This window comes from Panthera uncia, chromosome F1 (genome assembly GCF_023721935.1).
Source record: "Panthera uncia isolate 11264 chromosome F1, Puncia_PCG_1.0, whole genome shotgun sequence".
NCBI lineage: Eukaryota > Metazoa > Chordata > Mammalia > Carnivora > Felidae > Panthera > Panthera uncia.
In genome coordinates, this window is record NC_064813.1 from 2151897 (window position 1) to 2169093 (window position 17197).

Sequence of the window (17197 nt, forward strand, 5' to 3'; positions counted from 1 at the left end):
CAGGGAAGATCATTTAGAACATCTCTTCTAGTCCGTCTAAAATGAGGCAATACGGAACTAACGCTTCCGAGAGTAACGGTACCAATGAAACGTCAACAGGTTACAGATAAACATTTTAATTGATTAAATATATTATTTTCAAGATCTTTTTGAAATCGCACTTGTACTGTACTAATCAACAGCCAAAGGCAATAGAAAAGTCTAAAACCAAAAATGTTCTGACGTGAGCACACGACGAACCACCGCTACGTAAAGTGACATAAACTGCTCCCGAGAACGAGGGTCTTTTCAGAAGACGATTTATCTTAACATGGGCAAGAACAAATCTGTACTCAAAGGCTGGAAGAAATATATATTAGTGCCTGCTTTTTAAAAGTTTATTTTACATTTTAAATACAGTATTTTCTCGTTAAAAAAAAAAAAAAAGCCAAGAAGCGCCTAACCCCACGGTTCCTCTACCGTATGTACGCGCACGTGCATGGACAGCCTGAACGTGTTCTGGACAGAACGGTGTGGACGTCTTTGAGCTGGAACCAGTGAATCCAAATTAAAGAACACAAATCAAGCACTGCTCAGAGGAGAAAATAATCCAGTTTCCAAATAACCAAAAGAGAAGAGGGTTAGGTATGTACAAAACCAGGTATTAAAAACCAGAAAAGAGACGCACGCACGACAAACAGCCCCTCGCGTAGTGAACTGTATAGAACGCAGCTTAATCAACGGAGACCCTCCTACAAGAAGTGATTTAAGATCTGAAGTTTTAAAAATCTAAAAATCTAAGTATTTCAGTAACAACATCCAGTAACGTTTCGTGTGTAGTGCCGTCTCGGTCACGTTCTAGCTACAACCCCCTCCCTCCCGAAAACAAGGATCTCTACGCTAGTCCATCACTTCTACCAACTTGCGGCTGTGTATCCATATATGTTCTCGGTAAGGGACGCGAAGAGGTCCTCTTCCCATCTACAAAGACATAATGCAGATTAAAGCTATAAAACAATTTAAGCACAGGCGTCTGTTTTTCCAATTCTCTCCAGTACGCAATTCCCCACCGGAACTGGGTAGGGTTTGTGCCCAAGCATGAACACAGGGAAGGAAAATGGACTGTCTCTGGCAGTGATTTCCTTTTAGTGCAACGTTATTCCCCATACACTCAATTGTACTGAAGTGATTTTACACACTTTAATTCAGTAGGTGTCAATTTGAGTTTACAAAACCCCCTAACTATATGCTCGTGTAGAAAACAGGTTCCATTTGAGATGCTCTATAAAGCCAAATCGAGACAAAAATGAATTAACTCTGCTTTGTCACCGGCAGGGGGGAGTCCCGGAGGGAGAGAAAAGGACCCGAGTTTGCAGAGGCCTGCTAACAACATGGACCTCTGAGGTGTTGTGTGTGTCTTGACGGTTCAATTACCAATCGGCTTTGAACGTCCTTAAGATTATCTCGGAAAATACTTCTCTGTAATAGGCCTCTGAACTAGACGGCCGTACTCAACGCAAAGACAATCTGGGTCGTTCAGAACAAAAGCGAATCGAGGCAACTTTGCTATTATAACCTGTGGGGTCTTGAGTCTGTAAGTTTTCAAAACGATGACCTTCATTTCAAAACGATGACCTTCGTCCAAGTCAGCTGCACCTCAGGCAGACTGCGAACGTAAGGATTTCCGATCCGAGGTCACCGTGACCACGGGCTCTCGTCAACCGCACGCGGCGGGCAGCAATGGACTCACCGTCAGCCGGGTGGGGTCAACGCGGGGAGGTTTTATTTCGGAGACCTTATAGATTTCACACGTAGCTCGCGTAACTTCTGCATCCACTAGCGACCCTGCCGGTCAGCACCCAAGGGCCAGACGGGTCTGAGGACTCCCTCTAACCCCAGAGGATTAATGCTAGAGTCTCAAGGAAACCCCGAGTCCCGACAAGAGTTCACGGACCATCAGACCAAAATCAAAAGGGGAGACGCCGACTGCAATGCTCCACAAAAGTCAAAAGAAATTCCGAACCAAGTGCCGTCTTCTGCCCAACCCTAGACTCCGGACTCTGCGACACCATCTTTATCTAGTATAATAGACTCTGTAGTAGACCGACTTTGACCTCCACAAAGAGTAGGAGTTGTCAAACTTGAGGAGGTAGACTCCTCTCCCTGGGTATTGGTGGCTGCCGGCATACACCTCCTCGTGACAGTCCCGCCGGTACACAGGCACGACCTCGTCCAGCAGGGGCTTGGTGGCGTTCTTTCTGGCTCTCTCCTCACTGCTGACGTTCTCTGTGGGAAAGAACGGAGGCACGTCAGTGAACGGGTCCGGGAAAGCCACGTGCGTCCAGCACCAAAACCCCATCCTTCGAGAAACTGCTCGGCGGGAACTCTCCGGAGCCACCTGTGACTTTCGCACGCGGGCTTATTCCCGCCTTCCTTGGTTCGCTCACTCCTCTCCCTGAGCAGCCACAGTCGGGGGGATGCGGGCGGCCGGCGCCCTCTCTCCCCGGGGACTCTGACAACCGCTCCCGCTTCAGAGCCCTGGTCCTCCCTCCCTGTCCGCACCCAGCCAGCCTCCTCTTCCTCCAGGTGGGCGGCATCTCGCTGTCCGAGCGACACCAAGAGAAACGAAGCTCTCGTTCTCTCCCTCCTCGACAATATGAAAACCCCGTTTCGGGAAGGGGGACCGAAGGACTGTTACCTTCTGTCGATCTTAGATATAAAGAGTAAAATGGGGAAGCCACAGTAGAGGTAGGCACCGAGAGATACTCTGAAAGCCCATTACTGTCTCCACAGGCCCGCGTAACCCAGGGATGGTCCCAGTGGCAAAACACGAGCTCTGATTCTGGGTTTGCCCCTGGGAACAGTTCTCGAACTGTAATGAGATGAGGTTAGGAAAAAAGAGCGAGCGAGAACAACGTCGAACCAGCTTAAAATCGGTTTCACGTATTGAACGTAAACACTGTCGGGAAAGCAGGTCAGAGGAACATGCAGGTTCCTAACTCGGCACGGTGAACTCCGGCCACGGCAGTTAACCGCGCGAGGGCCGTTGTCAGGAATTTAAACCAGGCAAGTCTGAGAAAGTCTTCCGGTCCAGAGGACCTGAATGAGACAGGGTGACTCAATGGAATGCGGCATCCCGGATGGGATCCTGGAACGTTAGACAAAAACTAGGGAAATTTGAATACATAACGGCCTTGAGCTCATGACGACATAACCACATGGGTCCATCGGTGACGATGAACGTACCACAGTACAACACGGATGTTAGCAACAGGGGAAGCTGGGGGCGCGTATACGGGAACTCTTTGCACTATCTGCAACTTTTCTCTGTAAGTCTAAGACTGTTTTAAAATAAAAAGTTGAAAAAAAAAAAAAAAAAAAGAGCAAACGACACTCTGATAAAATAGGCCCAAATCCGATTTGCTTTATCGCAGCAATACTGAAGTGTTTGCAAATGGGAAATACAGAGTCATTCAAAATGCAAACCCTTGGGGCGCCTAGGTGGCTCAGTCGGTTAAGCGGCCGACTTCGGCTCAGGTCATGATCTCACGGTCCATGAGTTCGAGCCCCGCGTCGGGCTCTGTGCTGACAGCTCAGAGCCTGGAACCTGTTTCAGATTCTGTGTCTCCCTCTCTCTGACCCTCCCCCGTTCATGCTCTGTCTCTCTCTGTCTCAAAAATAAATAAACGTTAAAAAAAAAAAAATTAAAAAAAAAACAAAACAAAACGCAAACCCTTGCCTATAAGGATACCCATGGATTATTGGTCCATTAACCCAGGATCCCGATTCTGTTCAAAATCTGTAAAACTGGAGGCCGCTGGGATACATGAGCAGTGCACCTTTCGTCAGTTAAGCAAAGACTCGGGACCTGGCAACACTAATGCCAGTGACGAATCCGGACAGGAAGGAGTTACCGGCCACAGAGGAAACCAACCCCTCCGGCTTTCAAGCCCGAGTGGAGAAAAACCAAGACAACGAACGGAAGGACTGGCCTGCCCTTCCCCCTTAAACCAAGCTACGAGGACCCCCATCAAAAGCGCAGTGGCCTTTGCAAGGGGGCACGCGGAAAAACGCGGCCTGGGAGCTCATCTCCCAAAGGAGACAGGTTCTCTCCTGGCAAACATCTCCCGGGAGCCGGAAATCCGCACTGCGGTCTCTGTCCACACAGAGGGACGAATGGATTAGCTGCAGATGGCAACCATCTCATGACTGGGAACAGCACAGGCACCGGGGACTCCATTCCCACCCGAGGGGCACCGAATGCTAGGGCAAAGGTCCGGGGTCACGGTCCCACCTCTGGACGGGCATCGGACCCCAGCCCTTTTTACCAGCGCCCTTCCCCAAATTGAGAGCCCCAAACACAACTCAGCGGAGGGCTCACACCGGGAAGCAACCTCCCTCCAAGAGGCTCCAGCAGGCAGGCCTGGAGAAATCTGTCTCCTTCTGAACCAAGAATGCCTCTCTCTGATTCACAAAGCCCTTCAGAATCACAACCGTCCGCACACAAGCTCCCCTTCCCAGCCTCCTGCGATGCCCGTCCTTCTGGTGCGGGCAGCAGCGTGCACGGGCAGCGCTTTCTCTCGCTGCTGCCCCCCTCCACCCCGAGACAAGGCTGCTGCGAACAGAATGCCACGTGAAGACAGAGCTCCCCCTCCAGGCCCCGGGCCCACGCGTGTGCTTCCGTAAGTGACCTGAGGGCCAGGCGTGTGCACGTGCAGTGATGCGGTCCCCCTGCCCTCCTCGAAAGCCGACTCAACTTTTAGCCTCCCTACAACTACCTCTTTTAATCTACCCCAGCGGGATCTCCGTGAAACACCGCCAACCCTCTCCAGGACAAACGGTCTGTTCACAAGTCAGCCGAAAGGTGAGCTGGGCCCCAGGATGGAGGAGGTGCCTCTCCACTGTCACGGTCAGGACATTCCTCCCATGCCGCCCTCCACCGAGCTGACATACGGACCCAAGCGCCCGACTAGTACGCGCACAAGCCCCGGGCTCTCACTTCCATGCAAACAAAACCAAGGAGACCATCTTCTCAATTAGTAAGCGTGTATCTTATAACCTACCTCCCAGACGAGAGAGTTTACACCGCTCTTGAAAACACTCCATTTTGCTTACTTAGAGAAAATAAAAAATTACTTTCCTGTAAAATGGGGAAGAATGGCTGAAATTTTTCTTTAGCTACGATATTCTGGCATGAGCTTCTGTATCTATGTAAAAACAAAGTCTTAAGAGTAAAATCAAAAAAGCGAATGATCTATCAGAAATGTAAATTTAAGTAAATTCCAGAGTTGGCAGAATTTCTTGCTTACTCTTTAAAAAATTTTCAGGATCATCTTGCACATTTGGCTTTTCAACACAAAACGCTCAAAGTAAAACACTATTCAAGAGGCAGTAAAACAGCCCCCTGCCAGAGAGCCCTGCTGGGCACTACAACAATGTCCCGTTCAGGCCCCAGTCCCTTCTGGGAGGCTGGCCCATCCCTCAGCCTTTACGGCTAAGGTCACACTAATGAAGACACGAATCCCTGTCGCAGAAGTGTTAACCAAGAAGCACGAGGCGGGCTGATGCGTGACACCCCCAGCCCCCTCGGCACCTGCCACTGCGGACCCACGGCCTTACCTTCCTCCTCCTCGTCGTCGTCACTGGACTCGCTGACGTGCACGCTGACAGCAGTGTTTGGAGAGTCTGTCCATTCAAAGTACACCCCAAATCCAATGTCATAATTGTCTGTAGCAAATTCCCAAAAGAGATACGATCCCTCTTCGTGGGTGGGGACGCGAACGGTGACCACTTCTCCTCGGCCCACCGTAATCACGGAGTCCGCGTCCTGCCGAATCTTCTCTTTGAAGTCTTTGATCTGGGGTCGTGTCCACATGGACGGAGCTGCTATTACTGGAAGAGATTCTAAAGACGACAGGAATGCAGGAATGACACACGCCGAAGAGGACGAGCCTCCACCTGCAGGCACCGAACCCGCACACCACCCCTGCCCGCCCCTGCCCGGCGCACCAAGGGCCATCTGGTCTACCTCAGTTGTACTTGGGGTTGAGGACTCCGAGGAACATACGGGCTTCCCGTGGAAGTCTCCCCCGCCACTGGCTACATCTGCCAATGTCACCAGCTATCCAGAGGCCACCACACCACTTCAGGGGACAAATGCAATCCACGATCTAAGAAGTGATTTTTTTTTTTTTTTTTCCAACACTCCGATTACATATGGGGATTTAAGACTGACCCTGGAAAACTCGTAGCTGGACCCAGGAAAACATTCTAATAAAGAAGGGAGACCCGGGGGCCCCGGATGGCTCAGTCGGTTACATATCCAGCTCTTAACCGGCTCAGGTCATGATCTCACAGTTCATGGGTTCGAGCCCTATGTTGGGCTCTACACTGGCAGTGTGGAGTCTGCTTGGGATTCTCTCTCTCCCTGTCTCTCTGCCCCTCCCCCACTCATGTGCACACACGTTCTCTCTCAAAATAAACAAACTTAAAAAAAAAAGAAAAAGAAGGGAGATCTGGATTTAGGAATAAATTCACTTTTGGATCTGGACAAAGAAAAGCGGGCTTTGACTTCAATCACTCTGTCAAAAACAAACAAACAACAACAACAACAACAACACTCTTGACCTCTGAAGTCAAGTTCTAGGAGCTATTCTAAAGGAGCTCAAAGAAACAGAAAAACTCGGACAGGACTGGCCCCGCTAGGGACTGAGCAGAGAGGATTAAGTCTTGTCGCTGAGCAGCGTTTATGTGCGCCAGATTACTCAGGCTTTCCAGATGTGGTCACAGAACCTTTGACAAAGGTTCATTTGAAAATACTGACAAACGTGGGGCGCCTGACTGGCTCAGTCGGTAGAGCATCCGACTCTTGATCTTGGGATCGTGAGTTCGAGCCCCACATCGGGTGTAGAGATTACTTGAAAAAAACAAAAACAAAAAACTGATACTCTTACAGGGAAAAAAAGAAGAGGGGTCAAACCACAGGATATCAGGTCTTTTCCAAGCTGTTTTCTGTTACTTACTCTAACAAGACAACGCAGATGTCTGAAACCGCCTTTCTTGTGAACCACACCACCGCCCAGGCCGTGTCCCTGACACGCTCTCCCTTCCTTCCTCAGTTAGCTCCTACTCTGGCTTCGGCTCTCACGGCTCAGTCGTCTCTTCCCCAGGAAGCCTCTGCTGACCTCTGTGACTAGGTCACAGTCCCCTCATCACACACTCTCCATCTACGACCGCGGTACTCCAGTTTCGAAACCACACGGTAACGCGTGACAGGCAGCCTCCGAGACGCACCCCACCCCGTGAGCCTCACCTCTGGGGACTCACGCGCTTGGGAGGTCGCCAGCCACCATGTCCCGGGGCCGGTATGTGGGACCAAGAGAATACAGCAGAAGCACGGACACGTGATTTCCAAAGTCAGAATGTAAGAGACGTGCCACCTCTGCGTTGATCTCTTGGACCGTGTTCCCTGGAGGAGAGGCTTCATGGGGCAAGGAACCGAGGTCTCCCGCCAAGAGGCAGCCCCGACTTGCCGGTCGGGAGAAGGAACCACCCTGGGCAGAACCTCTGCCCCCTGGCAGCATCCTGACCCACGGGACCAGGACGACCACCACTCAGCTGAGCCGCGCCTCTGTTCCCGAACCCCACCCCGTAATCCCTCACCCACTGTGTGAGACGACGACCACTGGTTACCCGTCAGCTGCGAAATTTGGGTCCTATTTGTTACACAGCAGCAGATAACCAACACACAACCCCAAGTGTCCAAAAGACATCCGACCTGCCCTTCCTTCCATGCTGTCCTAACGGTCACCAGAAGCATCAGATTCTGACGTAAAGGGTAAAAAAGCATCCAACTCTCACAAATAGGTAACTGCTCTCCGAAGCTAGTTAGCCGGACTCCCGACGTGCCTTCCGTGAACTCAATTACGACCTCTGGACAGATCAACACAGAGGCCAAACCATACCTTTTGGTCCATTCTCCACGGCTTCTTCTGCAGCTTCTGGTTCGAGGTCTTTCTCGGAGCTGTCCGTGTGGGCTTTGGCCTGTCCGTTAACCGACGTCCTATCACTCGCCACAGCTGCGTTCACCTTTGCCGGTGTAGGCAAAGCGGCTCCCCCAACCGCTACCTCCTGCTGCTTCTGGAGCGCCGCCTGCGAGTGGAGGAAGAGTGAAGATCCGCTGACCGGGCCAGCACACAACACGTGAGCCCTGGGGCAGACTCTGGCCTGTGTCTGGGTCCTACCAAAGCACTCCGCTCCAAGAAATTACTAATAGACTTCATCCACTGTATCCCATCTGTGATGAATATTACAGACGTGACATTGGAGTAAAAGCTAAAAACGATCCAAGTCATCATGGACAAAAACCTGCAACGGAAGGTCACGTTTGCGTGACCTGAGGATCACTAGAAAAACTGACCAGGAAAAATTAAAATAGGGAGAAATAATCAACCCCAAATACAACCGAAGGTAAAGACTGAACACAGTATCATTTGTTCTTAAAACGGACAGAAGAAGATCTCGCTCAGATTCAGAAACCTACAATCTGAATCAGGAAAATTACACTGGGTAGAAATAAACGATCATGAAGAAAAACTCACAAAGGCAGAAACTATCATTGGTAAAAGCTCCCTTCTGGGCCTTCTCTCCCCTTCTCCCCGCTGTAAGCGCTACGACCAGCCTCACCTAGAACACTGCAGATGTGCTTTGCCTGTGCGTCAACATTATCCCCTTGGAACTGTATAATAAACGCTCTTTTTCGTGTCTGGCTTCTTTTACTAAACATTATTTCTGTAAGGTTCATCCACAGAGTCGTAAATAATTGTATTTTGTTTGCACTGCTAGGACATTTCATTGTGAAATTACAAAATGCATTGTTTTACTGTCGGTGAGCCCTTGGGCATTTAAGTGACTTTAAACTAAAACAAGAGATCATAAGTGAGCGTATGTTTATGAAAGTAGAAAATAAAGCACGGGGGAAAAAGCGTCAGTAATCTCACGGTTCAGGACAGTGACGCAGTTTAGCGTCTCTGTATTTACATTTAACGTGTCACCTGCAAACCGACTACTTCAACGAACAGCGACACTTTCTCGGGTGCTAATGCAGGCGAGTGATACACGGAAGACTTCAAAATACCTTCTTGCGAGGCCCGGATTCTGAGTCTTTCCCCATCAGTCTCCAGAAAGAGTACCAGCGTCCAGAAAAAGAGCATGCAACCAACCCAAGTGGGCAAACCCAGAACATTCAGTGAATGGCAGGCAAGCAAAAGAAAGCATTTCTGTTGGTGATCAGCAGGCCCGGCTCACACGGTCGCTGTCCAGGAGGCCACGCTTGAATTCCTCCAGCAGAGCGAACCCCCTTGGGGATCCCACTGTCCACCAACGGATTCTAACTATCACGTAGAACAGATCGTACCTCTTTCTTTACATCATCTCTCATCTGTACTTTGGGAAGTTTTAAAAGTTCAGGAAGGTATAGGAACAATTGCCCACGTAGCTACACCTCCACACGAACAGGTCTTAGCATTCTGTCACTTTGCTCGGTATTTATAAAGAAAATTAACACTTTATGAGGGCTGAGGTTTCCTCTGATCCTTCCCCAACCCCTTTCCTTCTCCATTCCCAACGACATCCAATATGGTCGATCACTGTAATCCAAATTACGGATTCCAGTTCTTTCTGGTTCTCTTGCCAAGATTCTTGGTTTGCAGGTATCTTGATTTGCAAGATTCTTGACTGCAAGATCCTGTTCTCTTATTTAAACGACAGCAACCTCTAAACAGGACGGGGCGTGTGAGCCACCCTGCTGAAAAACCACCTCGAGGCCCGTCACAGAAGCAGGGACGGGGGTGGCAGGCTAAAATAAGACACGGGCTTTTGAGGACAGCAGAGAAACCCCTCGGAATTCCCACTTATTGTCTCGAATAAACTAGGTGAACGTCGTTTTCATCCTCTCACGAACGACAAAAATCCGCCTTTTCCCTCTCGGTAACGCTGAGGACCCCAGGGAAGAGGTACTTGAAGCAAGGAGTGAATTTTCAAAGAACTTAAAGAGGTTGGCAAGACGACGAGGAACGCAGAGCCACCACCGCGCCCCACGTTCTCCTCGCTCAGACTTTTGGACCGGCAACGGGTGCTTTAGGAGCGAAAACTCCATGAGTAAAGCCGGCCAGGCTAACTCCAGAGGCAGTCACGCCTCGGCCCGATGGGCAACGCGAGTGTCAGACCGGCCCTCTGCTGGAGGCACCCGACACTTTCACGTGGCAGCTCGCTCTGTGAGGGGAACGGGACAGGCACCGGGACTTTCGTCGCCTTCTTGCGGACCAGGGGAAAGGGCGGGAAACTCAGACGGCAGGTGACGCGTCTGACAGGCAACAAGACAATGGCAGAGCCGGGACAGGATCCGAGTGTCATGTGAACCCCCCCCCCCCCCCCCCCCCCGACGGCCAAGCCTCTCCCCTCCCGCGTGGGGCAGGGAGCCGGAGGAGCACCGGCGGCCACGGCACCTGCCGCTGCCGTCAACGCGGCCAGCCCGGCTCTGCCGGATCAGCCGACGGCCTCCGGGGACGGTCCTCCCTCGAGCGGCGGTCTGGGCCGTGACCCCCGCCCGCCAGGGCCGCCCTGGGAGTCTACGCCAGACGCACCTCGGGGACACCGCCCCCCCCCCCCCCCCCCCTCCCCCCCGCCCCGGGCGGCGGGCGCACCTGCTGCTGGGCCAGCTGCGCCTGGTACAGCTGCTGCATGTACTGCTGGTAGTGCTGCTCCTGCAGCTGGCGCACCAGGAGCTGCTGCTGCTCCGAGCTGCCCGGGTACTGCTGCGCCGCGTACTGCCGGAACTGCGCGGCCGTCTGCGAGTTCAGCGCCGCCATGATCTGCTGCCTGCAAAACGCAGAGAACGCCCGCCGGTCGCACCACGGCCGCCGCGCCGGGCCGCGCGGCCCCGCTCTCCGTCCCGACCGGCCGTCGCCCCGCGAAGGCTCCGGGCGGCCGACGCGGACCCGTCGGCCCGGGGCCCCGGGCCCAGAGGAAAGGTCTCGGGAAACCCGCTCGGCCTCGAGTCCGTCGGGAGGCTCTCCGAGGAAGAGCCGGCACGGACGCGGAGGGTACTACGCGCCACCGGACCCGGCGCCGTCGCCGCCGCCGCGACGACGGCCCCCGCGGCGCGCCCCTCGGCCCGAGCGTTCCCGCGCGAGGCCGCCCGGCGGGCGCTCAGCACCCCGGCCGGGGCGAGGCCGAGAGGCGGGGCGCGGCGTCCGGGGACGTGCCCTAGATCACGCCGCCGCCGGAGCGGCCGGGGCCGGGGTTCAAGTCCCGGCAGGCCTCTCGGACCCGGCCGCTGTCAGAGGGGGACTGGCCTCTAGGCCAGAGGGGAGACACTGAACCGTGGGCCGCGGCTTCTCGACCTGAATAGAGGAGGAGCAGCGAGGGGCAGAAGAGTGACTAGAAGAGGACGCGAGGGGGCCCTGGGACGTGGAAAGAAAGCCAGTGAAAACCTGAGGGTCTCTTGCATCTAATTTAAAGCCCGGCTCAGGGCGCCTGCGTGGCTCAGTCGGTGAAGTGGCCGACTTCGGCTCAGGCCGTGATCTCACGGTTCGTGGGTTCCAGCCCCGTGTCAGGCTCTGAGCCGTCAGCGCCGCTTCGGATTCTGTGTCTCCCTCTCTCTCTCTGCCCCTCCCGCGCTCGCACTCTGTCTTTCTCTCAAAAATAAACATTTAAAAAAAAAATTTGGGGGCGCCTGGGTGGCTCAGTCGGTTAACCGGTCGACTTTGGCTCGACTTTGGCTCAGGTCATGATCTCGTGGTTTGTGAGTTCGAGCCCCGCGTCGGGCTCTGTGCTGACAGCTCAGAGCCTGGAGCCTGTTTTGGATTCTGTGTCTCCCTCTCTCTCTGACCCTCCCCCGTTCATGCTCTATCTCTCTCTGTCTCAAAAATAAATAAACATTTAAAAAAAAAAAAATTTTAAGCCCGCCTTAAAGAAGAACACGGAAAACGGTATCCGGGCCCACCTGTTACTATAAATGTCTGTCGTGTTCTTCCAGACAGGCTCCACGTGCTTAACTCAGTTATGTGACCAACTCCACAAAGACCTCAACAGGCCAATGACCGATAAAGCAGAATGTCACAATGACACTGGGCCTGGCCGCCCCCAGAGGGGTGTACTCCTAGTCTCTCTCCAAAGCGGAACGAGGCCCGGGGTGGGTCGGAGCCTAGCCCGACGCCTTTCCGAGGAACTACCGAGAAATAACGAGACATCAGCGGACCCTCACGTTCTCTGCAAACCTTCCCCGACGTCTGCAGTGTTAAGCCCTTCCTGCCTGTACCCAGAGCTCCCTCTGCAATAGTCGGTCCCCTGGGAGACGGCTGCGCTCACCGCCCCGGACAGGAAACGGTTTTGGGTCCCAAACCCCGTACTCAGAACGGCACCTGCCACGGGCCGCACCACCCGGATTCTCTGTCCCGGGCCCGTGTCTCTGGGCCTCTCGGACTCTGGCCGCCTGGCGGATGCACGAACACCCAGAGAGGGCGAAGCAGACGCACAAGCGGGGAAGCAAGACAAGGTCACGGGGACCCAGAGACAGAGCGAGCGGACGGCGGGCACAGGTGGCTCACTTCTGCTGTTCCAGCCGCAGCCGCTCCTCCTCCAGCCGCCGCCGCTCTTCCTCCTCCCGCCGAAGCCGCTCCTCCTCCTCTCTCCTGCGCTTCTCCTCCTCCTTCTGCACTCGCTCTCGCTCCTCTTCTTCCCGCCGCCTTCGCTCCTCCTCCTCCTTCCTACGGGGGAGGACAGGGAGGACAGACGCCGTGAGCACCGCACGAGGGCTCCCGCTTCAAAATAACCGAGGCCACCTTCCCCAGTGACCACAGACTCAGCCCCGAGAGGACGCGGTGGTCTTCTCACACTGCGAAACGTGCGCGCTCCGCCAGGAGCCATCTCCCCTCCGGAGCCCACGTCACCGCACGCAGGACCACGGCAGGGACATCGGCCACCGGGCAGCACAGAGAGGCGTCCGTCGGGAAGACACCACTGCAATCACTACCATACGCCCACAGCCCGAAGGTTTCCCGGCCCGGCGCCCTCCCGGCCCGGCCCGGTGCTCTCGACACCGGTACAGAAGTGAACACTGCCCCTCCGGTGCCACGGAGCCACAAAACTACGAGTCGCGGCCGAACGTACTGATGTTTGCTTGTGTAATGCGAAGAGCAGGCAAATACAAAGGACGCCTTCCTGGGTCCGTTACCATCTGCGCAGAGAAGACGGCACTGACAGCAAAGCGGGGACAGGGCTCTGGCCTGTGCTTTACGTGTTGCTAATGAAAAACATTTCTAGGGCACAGATCTGTAGGTTACTTCTGAGTTTAAAAAATATCAAAGCTTTCAGACGCCCACTGGCTTAGTCGGTAGAGCATGAGACTCTTAATCTCAGGGTTGTGAGTTCAAGGCCCACGTTGCGGTGGAGCCTACTTTAAATTAAAATAAGGGGCGCCTGGGTGGCTCAGCTGGTTAAGTGTCTGACTTCAACTCAGGTCACGATCTCACGGTTCGTGAGTTCGAGCCCCGCGATGGGCTCTGTGCTGACAGCTCGGAGCCTGGAGCCTGCTTCGGATTCTGTGTCTCCTCCCTCTCTCTGCCCCTCCCTCCTTCACGCTCTGCGTGTGTGTCTCTCTCTCCCTCTCAAAAATTAACAAACACTTAAAAAAATTTATTTTAAAAAATAAATTACAAAGCTCAGAACGTAAAAGAGAAAAAGAACAGCAGGAAATGCAGGCGCCGCCCCATCCAGCTCTCGCCCTCCCCTGGTGCCTCGCTGGCTACGCGCGGTGTGGACGGCAGGGTGGCTGAGGACGGGACACAGAAGTCCTCTGAGGATCTGAGAAGACACCACTTCTTGGTCTTACCATGACAACTGCTTGGGTCACCCCGCTTTTCTCCCAAAACTCCTATAATTGATTAACAACACATCCGAGCCACAGCCAAGACTCAAAATATAGCGATAACATGACCTACTTGTAACCTGTCACAGCTGGCAGGGGGTAAGATGTTCCAAGGCCAGAGCGACACTTCTGGACTGAGGAACTCTAGTCTTAAATGCTTTCAAGGAGTGCTAGATGAACTTGATCTCATGACAGAACTACAGTTTTAAAAAGAAAAATACAGGGCGCCTAGGTGGCTCAGTTGGTTAAACTTCCAACCTCAGCTCAGGTCATGATCTTGAAGTTCAAGAGTTCCAGCCCCACCTTGGGCTCTGTGCCAACAGCCCGGAGCCCGGAGCCTGCTTCGGATTCTGTGTCTCCCTCTCTCTCTGCCCCTCCCCCGCTTGCACACGCTCTCTTAAGAACAAACAAACATGGGGGCGCCTGGGTGGCGCAGTCGGTTAAGCGTCCGACTTCGGCCAGGTCACGATCTCGCGGTCTGTGAGTTCGAGCCCCGCATCGGGCTCTGGGCTGATGGCTCGGAGCCTGGAGCCTGTTTCCGATTCCGTGTCTCCCTCTCTCTCTGCCCCTCCCCAGTTCATGCTCTGTCTCTCTCTGTCCCAAAAATAAAAAAATTAAAAAAAAAAAAAAAAAAAAAAAAGAACAAACAAACATGTGGGGCGCCTGAGTGGCTCAGTCGGTTGAGCATCTGACTTCAGCTCAGGTCATGATCTCACAGTTTGTGAGCTGGCGCCCCACATCGGGCTTGCTGCTGTCAGCACAGAACCCGCTTGGGATCCTCTGTCCCCCTTTCTCTCTGTCCCTCCCTGGCTTGCGCGTGCTCTCTCAAAAATAAACGAACATTTAAAAATAAATATCTAAATAAGTAAACAAGTAAATAAATAAATACGCAGATGAACGAACGTTTTTTAAAAAATCAAAACTTGTCCTCTGGATAAAAACAATCTTCTTTTGGATAAGTGCCTTCTGAAAACGTCCGAAATGATTTCCTATCATCTTACACAGGAACGGACTGCACCTAGGGCTGTCCCTTGATGAGCCGGTGGTTACAACCACAGACACAAGGGCTGTCTACGTCCTTGTGCTGTGACGGAGAAGTTCACCTTCACGTTAAGTGGCCCTGACAGCTATCCTTCTCTAGTGTTTGTGCCTATTTTTCATGGTTTCTGTCTTCTTCCTATCAGGTTGTTTTCTCTTCTGTTGTTTCCAATTCAGGTTAAGGTAGAACACCAGAGAACCAACTCTTTCCAAAGTAAATATAATCTGAGGAGAAACTGGTTTTATGGTGTCACTTTCATTACCCAGAAATTTTAGATAATCAAAGTCATCGGAAGTATACTCTGTAGATAAACGCGTTCACTGCAATGCTGCTGGACTCACAACCACGACAGAAAACCCCATAAACCTAAACAGCGTATTCAGCAACTCCCCCTCCAACCTCTGCAAATACCTAACAGGCCATCTGGGAGCCAGAGCCAATACGAATGTCTCCATAAGGCCGACCGAGTAGCACGGGTGACAGCCGTGCTACGGAACAGAGTGTTCTAGAAGCTCGAGGAAAAAGGCAGCAAAGGGTGAGTCGGACCAGGGGCGCAGGGTGGGGACGGTGGCCCAGGTTACGGGAGAGCTCGCTCAAAACCTCAGCGTGACCAGGAGGAGGAACACCGCCATGACCGGGAGGAGGTGTCTGCGGAAGGGACAGCCAGGCGAGAGTGGCAGCCCAGCCCCCAAACTCCCAGGACAATCGGCCGCTCCCACCAGCGGGGCTGGACGACCGCCCTAAGGAGTGGGCACCCGATGGAGGACAGACCCCACACGCAGCAGCGTCGGGCCGGGCTGCACCGGGAGGACACGCGCCGTGCCCTCGAACCTCACCTTTTCTTTTCTTGCTCCTCCTTCTCGATTTTGTGGGACGCGACGTACGTGGAGAAGAGATGGCAACACCTGTTCAGGAGCTCGACAAACTCTACCATGGCGTCCTCTTTAGAGGTATTTCCCAGGGCCGCCCACTCTCTCCTGGAGGGAAAGCGGGACGGGTCACCTCCTCGCCACAGAGCGGGAACGTGCCTTCACATAAGCCTACGCGCGAGCAATTCGCAATCAGAACTAAATCGGAGAGGGACCCTAGCACAAGGCAAAGGCTCAAGTCCTCAGTTTCAACGAGCAAGTGGGGTTGATTGAACGAGCTAGGCCACGCGCGGCCCAAACTCACAGCCGTAACCGCGGCCTGAACGCCCTGCGGGTCTTTTCCACGCTAGCAAAGGGGTATCGAAGAGTCCCTCTCCTCCTGTCACCGCATTTTAGTCGTAACGGAACGCGCTCCACGGTGCATTCTTTTTCTGCCACAACTCTGTGCGCGTCCCACAAGGACATGGCTTACTGAATACTTTATGTGGCTGCTTTTCGTGTTATTTGGGGAGGATCAACTTTAGCTGTACTTGTCTTATGTTCATAATCAGAGGAGTAAACTTCTTCCACATTATTTATGCAAACACATCTCCACGCCAAACACACACACACACACGTGAAGATTCCAGAAGCTGCGAGCAGAAATGTCAGTTTCAGTCTGACTCTAAGCTAAGGAGCCCGCTGTTTACATCTTAACCAACTGGCTCTCCACTCGACTCAACATTACTGTCGCTAAATCCGTTATACAACAAAACATCGTTACCTCCTGTCATTCCCCAACACATCAAAGAATCCAACCTCAGGACAAGTGTCTGGATTATATGGACCCATAAGAACCTGCTTATGCAGTGCCACAAGCTTCAGTTTTTCTTCGTAAGTTGGATGAAAGGCTTTGCCATCTTTTTCTGCAAGAAAAAGAAACACAAAAACAATCAGAATTGGCAAAAAAAAAAAAGTACTTTTGGTATCCGACGATGCCGTTTCGCTCTCTAAGGTAGTCACAAACTAGCTGCGATAGATACAGATCTTACAGTGAGAGTTTTATTTCATATACTGAATTTTAATAGAGTCTAAGGCAGAAACCCTTTATGCGGAGTTGTTTGTTTTTTAATGAAGCAAGCATCAATATCTATGTTAAAACTTCTACAGAAGAAACCAATCTGTCAAGCTAACAGGCACACACAAACTGTACCACCTGACATCTTTTACACATATTAAAACTTGTGCAACAATCATTTTTATAGTTATTTAACTTCATTTCAGAGAGAGAGCATGGGAGCAGGGGAGAGGGGCAGGGGTGGGGGAGGAGAGGGAGAGACAGAGAGAGAGAGAGAGAGAGAGAGAGAGAGAGGGAGAGAGAGGGAGAGAGGGAGAGGGAGGGGG

The 17197-nt window shown here is 52.8% G+C and overlaps 1 protein-coding gene across 1 annotated transcript in view; it reads right to left on the reverse strand.

The window, feature by feature from the left end:
* Positions 1 to 411: 411 nt before the first annotated feature.
* Positions 412 to 17197, reverse strand: part of ACBD3 (acyl-CoA binding domain containing 3) — a 32719-nt gene continuing 15933 nt past the window's right edge. The window contains exons 2-8 of the mRNA XM_049635097.1: positions 16578 to 16719; positions 15782 to 15922; positions 12588 to 12746; positions 10683 to 10857; positions 7944 to 8130; positions 5599 to 5883; positions 412 to 2265 (exon numbers count right to left, since the gene is read on the reverse strand). Of these exons, the coding sequence (XP_049491054.1) occupies positions 2054 to 2265; positions 5599 to 5883; positions 7944 to 8130; positions 10683 to 10857; positions 12588 to 12746; positions 15782 to 15922; positions 16578 to 16719 (1301 nt within the window). The 3' untranslated portion in view covers positions 412 to 2053. The remainder of the gene's footprint in view (positions 2266 to 5598; positions 5884 to 7943; positions 8131 to 10682; positions 10858 to 12587; positions 12747 to 15781; positions 15923 to 16577; positions 16720 to 17197) is intronic.